Here is an 18,755-nt window from a genome sequence, read left to right on the forward strand (position 1 = left end):
AGGGTGGAACTATGTCGTAAAACAGGTTTCTCCACAGTCTTAGCTCAGATACAAGAACAAAAAGGAACATTCTCACTGAAACCTCATGGGAAATAATTGTGAAAAATTATCCGGCAGGTGAGTCACCCTTAAAACATTTATACAGGAACTACTCAACTGGGACGGTGTCAGCACCTTGAGATGCCTGAGATACAAGGATAATGGGCTCCTGTATTCACCAGATTACAAGCAGTACCGTGGCCATTTTAATGAATAAGTCACTGGCCCGCTTCATATTGCGTAATAACAAATTCTTCTCAGCTGAACATTTCATAACATTTTGGAAAGCATATTTAAATATTCATCAACTTTATGTTACAGTGCAGAGGTCATTTGATTACATTTTAGCCTACAAATATAAATGTGAACCCACCAGTCATTTTAACTGAGCCTCCATGAAATGACTTGCACGACACGCTATACTACAATTTATTACGGCTAGAGAATATGTTGCAGAGGAAGTATGTTGCAGAGAGAGTACATTGCTTTCTAAATGTTTCCACATTTTCTTTAAAAAATTCATCCTTCTTTTTCTAGGTTCTACTTGCGGATAATGCCTGGGGCATGCAGGGAGGTCAGGAGAGGTGCATAGTGTCCCACGTCGGAGGCATGACTTTGGCCGTTATCTGGCAGTGTTAACAGCACAGGAAGCACCAAATTATATGTATCATATATTTATGAACATTGCAGAAAGAAAAAGGCCCTCTTCCTCAACTCTTAGGTACTTCTCTCGTCGTTGTACAGTCGCTTTAATCTGGGCTACTATACACCCTCATTCCACATTAACTGAGATGCCAGAAATCGAGTGATGGTCAAACAAGAAACTATTTGAAATCAGAACATGGCCTCATAGGCATTTTCTGCTGAAGACATATGGTGCAGAATTATACTCGTTTCGTGTTACTACTGAAGATTGCATAGCTATGATATCGTATGATATGCCAAAGACTGAAATTAAAGGTGCATTCCCCACCTCAAACTATCTCCCAATAAAAAAAAACGCAGGTGAAAGTAAAACACAAACCTTCTGTGGAAGAATATCATTTTGAGAAATTTTATTCAAGTGAAAAACCTGATGCCTAATTTAATTGCCAAAAGGAATCTATTTCAAATACTCAGGCAGCAATTAGGATATCTGTTCTTTCTTAATCTCTCCCAAACTGTTGAAATAGTAAATCAAGATAAAGAGCACACTAGGGTCAACTAAGTTTGCCAATCAGACATAAAGGGGCTTTGCACAACAGGCAATAAAAGGTTGGATGTAGCACTGCAATGTGAATCTTAGACTTGAACCATATATTTCAAGATGTCCTGTAACCGAATTGTGGCCTTTCCATTTTGCACCCCGTTAAGGGTTTCTAGGTAGCATCTCCGGGCAATACAGTTGTTGCATCGTTGGCATAAGCAAACCTTCAAATAAACCAGGACAACATAAAAAACAGAGGTTCTCACCCGGAGAGCGAGGGAAAAGCAGCCAAATATCAAGCCAGAGCAGTTGTGGGAAGTTATTGCTATTGACACATGGGAGAATTATTCCCCAGAGAATTTCCTCTGACACATCTTTGTTTATGATAGCTTTCAAATAACCTAAATAATTCCCACTGAAAGAACAGGGTACTTCAATATTGAAAGAGCTAGAAGAATACTCTTAAATGTAATTCAACTTGCACTGGATATCATAACATAATAAACTCCATAATAGAAAAGCCCTTTAACCTAGATGGAATGTTTCACTATTATGCAAGTTAAAATGGAGAAGATCTATTTTGTGTCTTGATTTTGAATACACTCAATGTGTGATGCTAGAAACATTGGGACTGATTCACAAACAGCACTTTGTAGTAAGTTTTTGTACTACTACAAAACATGCTATACATTGCAATTAACAAACTACATGCAGAGTTTAGGACTCCACACTGCTTATAGTTATATGTGTGGAGTTTCCAGTCCAGATTGCACAGTTTCCGCACATGTTGGTATATGTTTTAGTAGTAAATGTGGTAAAGGATGGAGGGAGTGGGTGGGGAAATAGGAAGACTTACTACTAAAGGGGATAGGATGGAGGGTAAGAGGGGTTTAGCAAAAGGAGGTGCTTAGCGAGAGATGTCACCTGAAGGTGGGGACCTGTAACTTACACGTTTGTAGTAAGTTTACACTTGGAATTAGTGAATACTGAAAGCAGTAAAATTAATACAAAGTGTAAACTTATTCAGAAGTGTAACTTACCTTTGTGAACTAGGCCCACTGTACGCAGCAAGAGGTTTGGCAGGAATATGTAATTGGTGCTTTGAGAAACCCTTCTTTTCTGAAGTGTACCGATCTTTGCGTATAATTCACAGACATTTGTGTTCATTAGCTTTAATTATTTACTGATACATTACTAGGGTTACTGTTTGCTTTATTTCATAACACAAAACAGAGTTCCCACCCATCTAAATGTGCAAACCCAAAACAATCATTAGTAGCACGAGACAAGATAATTAAATACAACTTTGAAGCGGATTGACCTGGTTCAAGGGACAGTTTTTCCAGGAAGAAGGGAAATGAGTATGAGTAAAGAAAGGAGCCCTTGAATTTTCCTGGATTAGGTACCCAATTGATTCCTTACTAGTTAGTAAATCTAGTAGCAGAAAGAGATTTTCAGACCTGTAACTTGGATTACATTTAGATCTGCACTTCATTACCTGCTGTTTCAAGCAAAGGTCTTTACAAATGGATGAAGAGAACACATCTCCTGCTGAGGAATCCTCCTCCTTCAAGAACTTGTTTTAAGTTGATAAAGAGGAATACTCGGTAACACATTAAATATTGGGAATCACATGTATCTGTTAAGAACATAAAGGCTAATGATCAGAGAAGCCGCCAACATGACAACATGTTGTGGATTTTTAATATATGAAGAAAATAAAAAGATCTGATCCCTTGTGATCCTTCTTGAAAGAAATACACTGCAAATATTTTGAAGGTCATTTATCACATATTAGCACACATTCAGGAATGCATTTTCAGACTTAGTTTGTGCTGCTGTTACAATATGAACATAACTGATTACATTATAATTGTGTTTGATATCGGGGGTGAAAGATGGATGCAATTAAAGCAATTGTTCCTTACAGGAATGCAATAGATTCCATCTCTACAGGACTGAATGTATGTAAAAGGTATGAATCAGTAGCACAGTATTGTATAGTCACCACTTACTTATGGAAAAAGTTGTATGACAAAAAGATAACACGAATACAAAGGTGTACCAAAACTGAAGACAATAAGAAGAATCTGACCAGACCAGCTGCACTGAAAAGCCAAAATCAGAAGCACAGTATGTCAGCGACAACTGATTCTGCCCCAGTTCTACAGTGTTTTAGAGACTGTATGTTCATACATAAAAGAGAATTTAGTTTAACAAAACAAAAAGCACTAGAACGCACATACACCCATACATGCAAATTCATGTCAATTGTGTAGAGTGAACTGTCAGACAACATGAACTTTAAACAATGGCCAATAAAGAAGTAAGCCAACATACATTTGTGTCTTGTCTTGGATCTAATGACAAAAGCAAAGACTTCTTGCCTCCCTACATGATTTTGATTTACATTTAACACTTTTATTGAAGGCCATTTGTTTCAAGTATTGAAGTAACAAAAGACAAAATGTTTCCTTGTCTCACATAATATAGCATATCTTGCCCTTTGAATACTTTTTTAGTAGTGTACTGCATGAGGCCACCACTTTACATCTATGTCCACCAGAAAGAGTGTTTGAAAAAGTCTGACAGGTTGCTAATTGACCACGGCCGACCACAAAACAATTTGTTGGCAAGGCCTTCATTGGTTTCCTTCCTCCCATCTTGGAGGCCGATGTGTGGTATTTTCACATCTACCCATTCTATTCCCCCACAGTGTGTTTCCAACCCACTGGTGATAGGCTCATTCTAAACATTTCAAGTAACTGCTCAAAGAAATGAGGAAGCGCCAACCAACTTTCATTCGCCTGAATTTAGTTTTAAAAGGCTGACAGTTAAAGAGCTTTAGCTCTCTCGCCAGTCCACTTAAAAAGAAAAAAAAATACATTGTGAACAATCATAGAGGGGGTTCTTGGATAGAGGGCTTCATCGAAAGGTCTTTTGAATCATCATTCACATTTTGCTTCCACACACTACAGCATTGGTCAATGGATCCCACTTTACCCACTGGCTCCTTTTACTGTGACTGACAGCATAAAGCCTGGGCGCATTCTTCACAACCGCCAAAAGAGTAGCTCCCTTCTCTTTGGTGACAAAATGATTGCAAGAAGTTTATTTGTATTGATTTTTATATTATTTAAATACCAGTTATTTTTCGCCTGCAATTCAGGTGTCTAGTATAACGGGGATTTGTTTTAATCATGCTGTTCCAAATAGTCTAAGAGACATTGCAACGTTATGGATGCCTGCAACTTCAGTGCTTGGTTTGGTGATGTTTTACTCTTTTCTCCTTCCCCAAAAATAATAATGATGATGTGCATGACACAGCTGAAAGGTATGTTATTTAAAAAACATCAGTTGTAAAACGGTCATATCAGTAAATGTTTTTTCCATTTTATAATTTTTGTTGTAACCCCATGCTTAGGAGGCTGCAAATGCTCTTTTTTATCTTAGAATAATGGTAATCCACAGGCCAAGCTCCTAAAATGACCAATTCCATTTCATATCAGTCAATATTCATATTTAGTCTAAACTGAGTTTAACGTGCCTAGAGTCAATCTGTGCAGCATCTTCCGCTGTACAGATTCATTCATTCAATGTCTCAGTGAAGAACTGCATTTAAGGTTCACTACTACACTGCAAGTTAAATGAAACATACCCATATATTGTATATAACAACCAAAGGGACTTTAGCTTTTCAATACTCACTCCTTCAGCGTTTGATAGCCATTCTCTTTGTACTGCAGATCCTGCCTCATGTAAACAACTTCTCTCTTGAGCTTATTAACCTGAAAAATGGTAATGGTGTAACATAGGTTGTAAATACACCTACAGTAACAACTTAAAATGCATTTGAAAAAAGCTTGATAATCTTTGGGTTGCATGTATCACAGACAAATCCCACCTTTATAATGATAAGAAGTGCATCACATTTTTTTTGCTTTTTCGAAAAATGTAAGTTTTCAGCACACGGTCCCATTGTTGGTATATCAGAGGTACATATACTATCTTAAAGATTATTCATTTTACATTAAAGAAACAATTTCCAAGTATCACTGGTAACTACTTCTAAACACCCATAAGATGTGATTACAATACCATCTCCAACTGCTCATTAAAAAGTCGAAGGGATACTTAGGAAGAGAAAAATGGAAACGCATTGCTGCGTATACTTATGCAGAGAATGCGTATATTACAATATGTGCCTATTAAAGAACATGCTCCTTTGCTCGTCAAATTATTTCTCTCCAGCAACTGTTAGCAGATCCTCTTACACCATTCTTTCCCACTTTGTTTTCTTTTTATCTCATCTGAATCAGTCTTCTCTACACCAGACTATGCCATCATATTGAACAATAGCCACAGGATGTGTCCTATAGCGAACAACAGACTGATAGTTATGTTCCATTTGGTTCTCTACATGTAGGAGTGAGGAACATGGAGGTGCAGTCATAAAGCAATGGAGATGGTCTATGGGCCAGACATCAACATAGAATCCACCTCTCGTTCCAGCATCTCTCATCTCAAAGTTACTAAGTCACTTCTTTGGTTTGTTCATATTCCTAAAATAATCCCACTTCGACTTCAAAGAATGAGATGAACTTCCCACTTAACCTCATTACATGTTTTGGTTAGGCTTCAGTGGGGCAACATAACTTAACACATAAAATAACACATAACATAATTTGTGAAACACACATTCACCAAAGTCTTGAGTCTCTTTGCACTGAAATAATAGATGCTCAATGGTATTCAGTTGCAGTATTTCAGCAGCTATATTTCTGATGGAACCTATTGCAAAGTGCTTTTAAAAGAGGATACAAAACAATCAGGTGCTTCTAAAGAATTATTTTACAGTTATGCTAAGGGTTGTAGGCATAACATCAACTTGAATAGTCTGCTAATGACCCTTTCCAACCTCTGATTACAGCTAATCTGGGCTGTAATATTCATATTTTCCTCAGGTATACTTGCAACACAAATACACAACTGGCCAATACGGAGCACATAAGTCATGGTACACAACAAAATTCCATTTGAAGCCTCCCATTGTGCAATTTGTGGCTTTTGAAATAGGCTGGACAATAGTCAAGTAAAACATTGAGGGATTGGTCTATAATGCTGGGTGAAATGGTGTGCAGAAGAGATACATCAAAACCAAGTACTGTATCTTCCTGCTGTATTATGAAGGGCCTGACGCCTCAAAGGAAGTTCTTTCAACAGTTCAGCTTTGCAGAAATGAGTATGTCATTTAACATCTATAATCAGAAAATGCTAAATGAATCTGAGTAATAAATGCTAAGAAGACAGAATAAAACTTCTGTTAAGCGTCCATTAAAACCTTTTTCAATACCGATTGTGACCCAACTCTCAGATTTGACAAGAAAGAGTACAGCTTTAGAAATCAAATGGATCTCTTTCAAGAATCACTTATGGACTTACCATGGTTGTCTCACAACAATGCTGGCATACTTACCAATGTTACAAAATAACATAGGCTGTTTCATCCATACAAGTGCACGTTGATCACTTACCCTGGATTTAGTTGTAGCAATTTCTGCTTTAAGAATTTCAGGATCATATTTGGAGGTAGAGGAAGATCCAGATGCCACTAGAATAAAATGTGAAAGCACAGCAAAACACATTTAATGCCGTACAATAAGAATGTCCTATGCAAATTAAGCCAATTCATTTGCATATATTTTCTAAATATAAAAATTTAAAACACACTTGAAGTCACTCTACATTTTTTTTTTTTGTTATTTCATTAAATTGTTGTTTTAGGGTATATCACCAATTTAGCATAGCAGTAGCCTACAAAACTCATTCTATTTATATGCTTATCTTAGATGACTTATTTCTTCATAAATATTTAGTATTCAATGCCCTACGTAGCCACAATTTCACATGCAGTAAGCATTTTTTTTAAACAAGCATATACTGAATGTATACATATGCAGGATTTGGCCCTATCAATTCTATACAAGAGAAAATGCTCTCCCATCTAGTGTAAAGTGACTGAAGGGCACTTCAATGTATATATGTAACTACACAAAACTGAAATACAATGAAGCTACAAATAATATTATGGTACAAGAGAAATACAAACAAAAGATGCACTAAATGTTGAAGTGGGAGAATAGTTCATTGTTGTGTTTGGATTCTAGAGGGCCAGCTCCTGGCCCGGAAAATGTTTCATAAAATTCATGTTAAAACCCTTTCGTATTTACTTTTATATCATTATTATTTGCAATTCTATTGATGCACGACTCTGTGGCAGTGTTACCATTATTTTTTAGTTTCTCATACTCTGTGTCTGGCTTCAGGAAGGGACAATAGCTGATACTATATGTTGGGAAAATGAAAGCTCTTCAGGAAGTCTCAAAGTTGAAAAGCCTCAAATGATAATGACCAATGGCGGTATTCATGCAGTACTCAAATATCAGTAACTATGAATTTGTACATTACCATGGGATACTCCAGATCACTTAAGTCTTCCATTACACAACCTGTGTTAAGGTTTTCTTGACGAGTGAGGTTTTCTTTAATTGAACAATGTTGAGCACAACTGACTGAAAACCTGCCTACAGAGTGCAGTTTGAGAAGACTGGATCACATAACAACTTTAGTCCAGGATACAATAAAGTCTTGGTTGCAAAATTCCAGGTCATTCTAATTTCTTTGTTATATAAAGCTTGCAGAAGTACAGGATGTACAGAACCAGTCCATTAAAACACAATCTATGGGAAAAACAAATATGGCTATCGCCAGACAGAAGAAAGCTGCACTGGCTTGAAATATGCATACCAATACACTGAACATGCTCTGTTTGATTTGGAAAGTTCTGCATAAAGTGCCAACATTCTATTGAACTATCCCTGATAAAGTTAACCTATAAACATGTGTTCTACATCGCAGATTTAATCGGAAAGTCTTGATTTTCAGCTATGTGGAGGGAAGTATATGGAGCCCGATATATGAATGTTTTGTGATTTGGTAATAAATCACAAACTGATTACCTAACATACACAATATGTGTGTTTCCGTATGAAAAAGAGAAAAATAATATTTTGGTCGTTTAGCATGACAAACCAAATTAGCACTAGTGAACCCCAACATTCACACATGATCCTGTGTTCTTTAAATTTACTTGCCAGGACTCGCAGGACACCATTATATAATTTTACTAGATAGCACAATTCCTATATGTAATAGGTTGTATTAGTGGAATGTGTTCTATTCATTGAGCCAGTGAAGTGATACGACCACCATCAGGCAAAGAATGCCTACAGAGAAACCATCAAATATAGGATTCGCTGACTATACAAGTGTTATGTCGATCAGACTTAAATAACAGACTTGCTGGCCCAATACCACATGATTCCTTTGAGTTAAAACATTGTGTCCTGAATGACCTTTTAACAAGAGGAGATCTTGGAGATTGGTATCTATTAGGTAAGTTACAAAAGCGTAACCCTTGAAAATCCCATAGTCAGACATACCAAATAAGTCAGATGTGTAAGCATTTCTCCTGTCGGAGAGAGTCCCCATGCCATTGATTCTAACACCACGCCAGCATCCCCATTCACCAAGGGAGCGTAGATACACCATTGCTCACAAAAAGACCAAATCTGTAACTGAATGTGTTTGGAAAACTTAAGGGAAGATTTTGTTGCCTTCACAAAAAGTAGTAGAGCTCTGCAGAATGTGCCAGAGACCTGCTGCAAAATCATTGCTTTTTGTGGTATCAGTATAACACTGCAATGGGGTAAGGATTACTGCAGATCAAGACAATGAGGACTCTGACTATGAAGACTCCCACCCGTCCACCAAACAACCACAGAATTAGATGCCCAAAATTCAACAGAGGAAAGGGAAGTCAGAGCAGATATAACAAACATTTATAGGGAAAGTGAAGTGCCATTCATTCAGTCATATATGACATATAAACAGTTTCAATGTGTAACTCAAAAGTTCTGTTTATTCGTGCTCTTACATCAGCAACACAAGAAGTCAGCTGGACCATTATGGAAAAAATGTCATCCTATGTGCATCATCCAAGTCAATCCTTTTGCTTCTTTCACCCTCTCGATACCCTATATATCTTTGCTCCTGATCCTGCACTAGTTCTTTCTTTATCTGTACCTGGTCTTTTGGTGCACGCTGCATTAAACATTTCAGGCACAGAGACCCGGCTAAGGCTCAAAAGTCTCCTCACTTTCACAAGTCTGTGCCTGTAACTCTTGTAAGGAGGAGGTTACTAGAACCAAATCCACAGCTATGTCCCCACTGAAGTGACCCATCTATACCAATAGGCCACCTATAAATTCACAGTGCACTATATGACACCTGTGGAACTTGCAAGTTGGTCCACTGACCTACTTACACTTTGTATCCCACCACAGGGAATGTATGTGTGTGTGTGTCTCTGTGTTCCACAATCATCATGTAGGGATCCATATAGTGCAGTTGCTGCCTTGCTCATTGTCTTCCTGTGTATGCCCATTGTTGATTGTTCCTCAGTGTTTGCCCTAAACCCATGATCTGGGTGCGTTTTAGGTCCCAACTCACTGTATTAAGACATGAATCGACTAACTTCTGATGCTGCACTAAAAGCATCGACACCCTCCAATTTGCAAACTTTTAACAGTGATGGTTGGCCCCTATGGCTCTCCACCTAATGTGTGGACTTTGTCATAATGGTAGGCCTCCACCTTCGTAAATATTTGAGGTGTTGCCAGTGGTATCTGTGGCCTTGCAGGTCCTGTTTGTTGTTATACTTGTCTTAGTCTTTGTGATGGCAGGACTTGTGGTGGTAGGGGAGCAGCTCTAATCCTGGCTGGACTGATAGAAGATGCTGCTGTGCTAGACACACCAAAATTGCCTTCCACATCTCAAGTCCATGCGACCTTGCTTTTTTTGCCACTTCTACTGTTGTATCTTTAGGAAAAGCCACTGCTTACTACCTTAGGGGGTGCATATGACAATAAAAAAAATATTAAGTGTTTTACTTTGAGTTTTAAATAAAGTATTCTATAAGTGTAGCTAATATATTTTTCTATAATTCAGCCCAGAGCATATGCACTGTTCATATAAATTCAGTAACATCTGCACATAGAACACCAAACTACATGTCTCATAATGCAGTATCCCATTATTTAAGTAAATGACATGATTGGAATCATTGCTAACAGTGAAGGATGTGTGCTGTGTGTGATTATTTTTTTAATATAATAAACAAGCCACTGTTGAGAACAAGGTGTACAGATGCACCACATTATTGGGGACATTAAGAGTTTGGTGTGCAGAAAAGGACGCCTGCCAAACTCCCACTATCAGGATGCTGCCAGTGAGGCTGCCTTCCCATAGGCCCCATTAAAAGTTCCCCACTGGGTCAGCGGACGGAAACTGTGCTTCCGCCCGCTGACCCAGTGGGGAACGGCCCACAACACTGACACCAGCTCATAATTGAGCCGGCGGCAATGTTGCAGTGCATAGGATGCAACAGCACCTGTAGCGCTTTTCACTGTCTGCGCGACGGGACCATGGCAACTGCCATGTAAATGTTGCCGGAGAGGGGGGTCGTAATCCCCAGTGCAGCGCTGGCATGGCGGATTAGGACCACCAGCACTGCCAGTCCCGCCAGTGGAGGGAAACTGGCAATTCTGGCAGTCTGACTGTGGTCCAACTGCCACGGTCATATTGTGGTGTGGGACCACCACTTTGGCGGCGTTCAGACTGCCACTGCGACAGGATCGTAATGAGGCCCTATGTTTTGGGGAAGGGGGAAGTGCACTAACTTGTAGGTATTTTATGACAAGCAAGTGTCTAGAATTAATGGTTACAGACAGAGCTTCAGACATGAATATACTTTCTATTATCTCCTCTAGGGGTGCTGAAGGTTGTTCCTTGGCATGAGTGCCTACCGATCCAGATATATATATTTTTTTTTTAACTACTGCTGGTAAATTTCTCCTCAGTGCTTGTCATTAGACCAAATCAGCACTTTCTGATACCCTCTACCCAGGACTGAGTCACACCTATAGCACTGTTTTTTCTTAATGTCTATCCAGGTTGTGTCTTACGCCACTTCAGGTACAGCTAGAGATGCTTTAACAAGCTAGTGACATTATTTATACATTTTTCTGACAATATGTCCAGCTCCATGTCAAAAACCTGTTTCCTCTTCCTTCCATGTTTTGCCTTGTTTATTTGCCTCATGGTTTGCCAGGCTTCTGTCCAGTGAGACATCTTCAACACATCTTTTCACAGAGATTATCTCCCCAGAAATGTGCTCTTTTAAAGCATTTCCCGACTGTGATGTCATCAATCCCAGCCTAACAAGATATTTGCAAAACAGAAACACAATTTGCAACCTTCACTGATTCCTAAAAAGTGATCACTAAATAGTATGAGTTGGTGATTCTCCAATTGTTAAAGCTTAAAATTCACATTTAGAGAATCACTAAAGCTAATGATAGTAAATTTGGTTTGGAGTGATCAAATTTGATATTAACTGGCTGTCGTCATCCAAAAAGTCAATCTTTGCCAAAATTTTAAAAAGGTGGAAAACATTTTATTTATGAGTTGCTCATCCTAATCTTGGTTACTTTTCTAATTTCACAGTTACTTTGCCTTGGACCTTAATTCTCTTAATGACATAATGTATGGCTTTAGTCTTGATTTGTTACTAACTCTACAGTGTGGTGTTTATTATGTACCCGTCACAACTTTTGAGAGCCCACTCCAGGCAAATATTTTGCTCTCCTCTCATTTTGTTTCAATCAAAAGAATCATCAATCTCACTTTTCAATTCTTAAATAGTTCCATAAAACAGAATTATGTACGAATACTGTGAAAACATTTAAATTAACTCTTTGATGCCAGTTCGAGACTGCTGCACGTTATTCAATGTTCCAGGCAAGATAAGTTAGGCAATACAACATCACTGAAGCTAAGGCAACTCCAACATACATTTGAAATATTATTTCACTCATAATGTGGATTAATTTCTTTTAAACATTTTAAATGTGATGGCTACACTAAAAATATTTGTTTTTACTCCAGATAATAAAATGCAACCCTACAACTAAGGTCAATGGTTCAGCTTAATTGAAATTATAGCCCTCTGGCCAAATTTTAATATAAGGGACTAGAGACAAAAATCTGGCATTATGTATTTCGGTCTTGATTTCTGAAATCCTAAGGCAAATGCATTGGAAATCTGTCTCGGAATCACAACCTGACACAACTCTTGTAGGATGTCTTCGTTGTGGTACATTTAAATGAGAAAGAACACAGAGAAGATATTTGTCTATGTTATGAAATATATTCCCATACGTCTAATGGAAACAGGACTTTGTTTCGGGCATGTGATATATATATATATATATTACACACACATACATACAGTTAGGAACCAGTTTCCATAAACAAAACATTTTTTGTTTTTGCACTAACTTTGGCAACATATGAAAAATCTTCCCAAATTTTTCAAAACTAGTGTATAACTCACTTCAGAGGCTGAAAAGGTGAAAAAACCATAAGGGGGAATGGCGGGAATTCGCTGCCTCCCACCCCCACCCCAGGCCTGGTGGTGGGGTCCCAGAGGGACACTGTGGGGGCCAAAAAACATTTTATTTTATTTTTTGGTAATTTGTTGTTGTAAATTTACACAAACAAACAAGTGTGGTCTCCCGTGCTTGTTAATAGTACAGCCCCTAGGTGGGCAAGTGCCAGAGAAAAAAGTTAATATAATTTTTTGCCTTCTCCTTGATGTCTCCACCTTTTTGTGTACCTTCTCCTTGCTTTTCCCTTATTTTCACTGCTTTCTCCTGGCTTTTTGTGGTGCATCTCCTTGCTTTCTCCTTGTTTTCACTGCTTTCTTTCTTTTTACCATGTTTCTTGGGTGCTGCATTGCTTTCCTGAGTTCACACTGTTTTCTCCGTGCCTCCCCCACCCTTTTTTGCGTGCCTTCTCCTTGCTTTCCTCATGTTCACTGCTTTCTCCTTGCTTAACTCCCATTTGTGTGCCTTCTTGCGTTTTCCTCAATATCAAGGCTTTCTCCTTGCTTTTCCCTCATTTTATGTGTGTCTTCTCCTTGCTGGTCCCTCGTTTTCACTTCTTTCTCCTTGCTTTCCCCAGTTTTTTGTGTGCCTTCTCTTTGCTTTTCCCTTGTTCTCACTACTTTCTCCTTTTTATTTCCCCATTTTTATGTGTCTTCTCCATGCTTTTCCCTTGCTTTCACAGTTTTCTCCTTGTTTCGTCCCCCACTGTAGCTCCTGCATGCCGCTTGCTATTTCACACTTAGCCCCGCATACCACCTACCAACACCTCTCCTTCCCCAGGACCTACAACGAGGCTTCCCACGGCCTTCAACATTGAGGAAATGGGTGCACTGGGTGGGGTCATGGCACCCAACAATTTAAGGTGAGACCCCAGGGAGGGGGGCTGCGTGACACCATCCCCTCTTCAACTGCTTGGCAGGCCCTGAGAGATGGGGTCCCAGGGCATATATTGGCCCGTGGTGGGGGACTACATGCCCCCTCTACCCTTTAAATGCTGGGCAGGCCCTGAGGGATAGGGTTCCTGGGACCAATATTGGCCAGGGGAAGGGGCAGCATGCTCCTCTCCCCTTTAAAAAGGGTGCAGGCCATGCAGGATGGGGTCTCCATTCCGAAACTGGCCTGGGGAGTGGGGAGCTGCATGTCCCCCATCCATGTTGACTGCTTTTGAGGTGTTGGCAGCAGGGCCTAGCTGCAGGCCAGGTCCTAAAGCTACAGGCCAAGTCCTACAGCCAATCCCTCGTCACATATTGCCGCATGTGGCTTGGGATTGGCTGCATATGGCCACGCGGAGGGTCAGAGGTTGGTTTAATGTATAGTAATTAAATGTTACTCTGTATTGTTTTTAAAAGCACAGAAATTCACTGAAAAAAAAACGAAAGATTGCAGGGATGTTATAGTTAGGTTCACATTTTACATGCACAAAACCATGGAAATTCTGCAGTTATAGTTATCTCAAGTAACTATAGTGCCTTCACTAGGCTCTACTAATTACCCCTTATATGACAACACTCATAACATCTTATATAACATCATTGATAATATCTCTGCAGCATTTGGTATAAAATTATTGATGAGAAAACTGTGCATGGCGAGGGCACAAGTTATAGTTACCTTAGGGCACAAGTTATAGTTACTTAAACGTTTTAACTGAAATGCTCACCTAACTATAACATACTGTTAACCTTTGTTAAACTGTTAATCAGCTGGGCAGTCCTAACAGCAAAGCATTCCTTCCTTCTGAATCTTCCACAGGGCCAGGAGTGTTCTGATGAGAGGTTCTGAAGGCTGTACTTTATACCGGTCTGTCAGCCTTTGTGTGGGGGTATTCCATTACCTACTCACAAAACTGGTTCGGGTCAGTTCTTCCCTTTTCGCCTGTTCATGGATCCAATCTTTCTACGGTTACAAAGGCAAGGTCAGGCCTGCTGTCAGGTTCCTTTGTGAGCGCTGCATGTAGGACCCTTTGAAAGGAAATGAGGACAGAGTACAGCTCCTTCTCAGCCATTCTGTCCGGAAGACCCTCTCCCCTCATGGCTAGGCCTTCTTTGTTCCCAGGTCTTGAAGCAATACACAAAACATCAACAGCGGAGCTATCCACAGTCATGTGACCCATGACACTGGCAGAAAGGTACAATTGTTCTGGGCAAGAAAATCCCAACTTTCTATTGTGGCACTTTCAAAATTTTAACTTAAAAACCGAATTCACCATAAAAGAGGATTTTAAATTACAATCCATATCAGTGTAAGAAGCATATCCCTACCGGCTCCTAATCTGATGTTAGCACTTATTAAGTGTTATAAGGTAACCCAGTGTTCACCTACATGAGAGATGGCCTTAGAATAGTGAAAAGTGATTTTAGGACATTTAAAACTCAAACCAACATGTCCTACTTTTTTCTAACAACATGCCCCCTGCCTCAGGGGTGCGTTATAGGTATTGAAAAGGAAGGTTTAGGCCTGACAGAAAGCCTATTTTGCTAGGCTGAAATTGTAGTTTGAACCTGTACTACAAGCTGAAGTAGCAGGCCTGAGGCAGGTTTTGTTGAGCAACTTTAGTGGGTGGCACAATGAGTTCTGCTACCCATTAGTTGCATTTATTTTACAGGCCCTGGGTACAGGCAGTAACATTTAATAGGGACTTACAAGTAAAATAAAGGACCCAGTTAGGTGTCGGCCATTATCAACATGTTTTAGGGACAGAGCACAGGCACTTTACTATTGATTGGCAGGGAAAAGTGCTGAAAGCAAACAAAAATGGGTTCAACAAAGGAAGGCAAAAATCTGAAGAAAAAAAAAAATATATATATATATATATATATATATATATATATATATATATATATATATATATATATACACACACACACACATACATTTATATATATTATCTACAGCGTGCCAGTGATTCTTGTTGCACATGGGACGTTTCTACGTGATCCGTCAAGACAAGGGGGGGTGGGATAAAAAAAAAACATGCATTTCTCATGTTAATTACCATAGGAGTTTGACAGGCCAAAACCGCTGGACGGAATTACACCAAATTTGGCAGAAAGGTAGCTTTGGTACGCAGATTACGCTTTGTTATTTGGCGTAAATCCGTTCAGTAGTTTTTGAGATATTAAAGGAAACCCAGATTTGTATACATCTGTCCGTGACAACTTTGCGAACAAGGATGAGCTTGTGCAGGGAAATGCAGAGGTCTCACTGGCTGCCACCGCTTCAACCAGGAAAATAAGACAAGGGGCCTGGGTAGAATCGTCACTGACACCTTAGCTCTGGTGCAGGGGCCCCAGAGGGACCCCCTACAGGGCTAAATAACACTGTTAAAAAAACACATTGCATTGATTTCTCAGTTACATCGCAAATTCACAGGAAAAATTATAATAATAATAAAAAAATAAAAAATAAGGGAGGGTTGCAATGCTGCTTTTTAAGAAGCCCCTGGGTGGGCTAGGTCCGGGGACATTGCCATTTGAGTGCAGGGGAATTGGTGGCCTTCCTGCAGCCCCAGGGACTGCCACCTCTCTAGGGCACAATATGTAATCCAATGCTCCCCTCCGTAGCCCAGGGGACCACCTCCACCGTGGGGAACAATTTAAATAATAAAGGGGGTGTGAGTTATAGTTGTCTTATGGCACAAGGTACAGTTACTTGAAATAACTAACTATTGCAGGTAAATTTCTACTTTTTTTACGGTTAAAATGTGAGCTTAACTAACATCCCAGTAACGTTTGTTTTTCTTGTTTTTTTGTGACTCTATACATATATACACTTATTTATACATACATATAAACACACATATATACATATATATATTTATATACACACAATGCACACATACACATGCATGCTTAAGGAACCAGATTTAAGTTAGAAAAATGGTTTTGAAGTAAAACCTCTGAAATATCCTAGTTGCTCACACTCCTGCTATGGAAACCGTAGCTTACACGCAAAATGGAATGCCCGCGACCTCACCATTGATACAATAGATGACTTCACAAATGACATAACATATCTCAATAGTGTCATTACATTATCTTACCATTAACTATGAATTACACTACCATGAACAAAGCATTAGATCTTTGGCCGTGTAATGTTTCTTTTTTTTTTTTTTTGTTTCTTCAATAGTACCCAAAACCACCAATAATAAACATGTATATAATTACCGACAATCACATCCATAGATCTGCAATTCATTTAGTCACATATGACATATAACATTTCTAATATGACCATCACTTATCGGCTAGCCACTCACCCAAGATCCCCCATATTTCTCACCCTTTTTTTCTCCCTCTTTTTCCTTTTCGCTCATACAGAACCTTTTCCAGCTGGTATACTGTTAGAAGACGATCTAACCAAATCTGATATGTAGGGGGTGCTTGATCAAGCCATCCCGAAGAAATACACAGTCGATATACTGACATAAATCATAAAAAGACATTTTCGGACAGCAGGCTTCTTTTGCTCCATAACTCCTAATAGCACCACCCCCGGAGTTAACTCAATTTCTAGTCCTACAGTCTTTTTAATAAACTTTTCCAATTTCTCTTGTATATTCACTAATTTTATACAAGTCGCAAACATATGGATTATATCCACCCCATTTTGTTGACATCTAGGGCAATGTACCCCTTGTTCCCGACCCCATTGTGCTAATTTCCTGGGTGTAATATACAAGTAGAAAATTGTTTTATAATGTTGAGCCTGGAGAGGTGCTGACAGCAGGGAGGTACATCCTAGCTCTAAAGACTCATAAAAGGCTTTCTCTTCCACGTTTAGCTTAATACTCCATTTTTGACTATATTTCCTTAAATCGTCAGAAAGGTTGTTTGTCAATTCCACATATAATGATCGGATCGGATTCTTGTCAGGTGAGTTCATCTTATCAAGTAAGGAATTCTTACCAAATCCTACAGGTCCACCCGTCTTTCGTGAAATAAAGTCTCTGACTTGTAAATATTTAAAAAAATTGTTTGGGCTAATTCAAATTTCCCCCGTAAGTTTCCAACAGTCATAATTGTAGAGTCTTCAAAAAAATCCCAAACCTTTGTATCCCCTTTTGATTCCACTGCTTCATAATACTGTCGTGAAAAGTCCCAGGGAGGAACCTATTATCTTTGATCAATGTATAGTAATTATACCTTCCCAATCCCATTTTCTTTTGCAGCGGACCCCAGATTTTAAAAGCTGCCTGAAGAACTTTAAACCGAGTTTTCTTAAAGTAGCTTGGTTCCAAGAGCTTGAGTATCACCCCTTGTGCATCCGAGCCGATTAATAGCTCATAAATGCTAGGGAGATATTCCTTATCACTTACAAATGTTCCCTTTCTAAACAACGGTTGCATATACTGAATTGCAGCAGCCATCTGGTACATCTTAAAGTTGGGGAGAGACCATCCGCCCTTTCCCCTTGAGAGTGTCATATATTTGCTTGCCCTACGTATCTTCCCATATAACCATATCAACTGCATAATTAGTTGGTCTAATTTCCTAAACCAAGATTTCTCAATTTCCAATGGAATTGCACAAAATAAATATAGTATTTTCGGAAGAAATGTCATCTTTACCAAGTTACACCGCCCCAAGATTGTTATATGCAAGTTATTCCATCTACTAAAGCTATATCTAGCACTTTCTATAATAGGCAGAATATTGAACCGGACAATCTCTTCTACGTGAGGTAGAATATCAATCCCTAAATACACTGCGTGATCTACTTTACGTGTACCCGACGATCTGCAATACTCATTCATAACTATTTGCGTCTTATCTCTGTTAAGGAGATAGCCAGAGACTACCCCAAAGGTTTCTGCCACGTCCTCGATTTCTTTCAGGGCAAGATTCGGGTTCGCGGTTATAACTGCCACATCGTCTGCATAAGCCAACATTTTTGTTGACCACCCATGACGAATGACTGGCTGAACATTCGTACTCTTTTCCAGGACTCGTAGGAAAGGA

General features: G+C 39.2%; 1 protein-coding gene across 1 annotated transcript in view; it reads right to left on the bottom strand.

The window, feature by feature from the left end:
• WWC1 (WW and C2 domain containing 1) overlaps positions 1–18,755 on the bottom strand; it is a 347,981-nt gene that overhangs the window by 154,576 nt on the left and 174,650 nt on the right. Inside the window, exons 4-5 of the mRNA XM_069199350.1 lie at positions 6,760–6,836; positions 4,934–5,013 (exon numbers count right to left, since the gene is read on the bottom strand). Of these exons, the coding sequence (XP_069055451.1) occupies positions 4,934–5,013; positions 6,760–6,836 (157 nt within the window). The remainder of the gene's footprint in view (positions 1–4,933; positions 5,014–6,759; positions 6,837–18,755) is intronic.

This window comes from Pleurodeles waltl, chromosome 7 (assembly GCF_031143425.1).
Source record: "Pleurodeles waltl isolate 20211129_DDA chromosome 7, aPleWal1.hap1.20221129, whole genome shotgun sequence".
NCBI classification, from domain to species: domain Eukaryota; kingdom Metazoa; phylum Chordata; class Amphibia; order Caudata; family Salamandridae; genus Pleurodeles; species Pleurodeles waltl.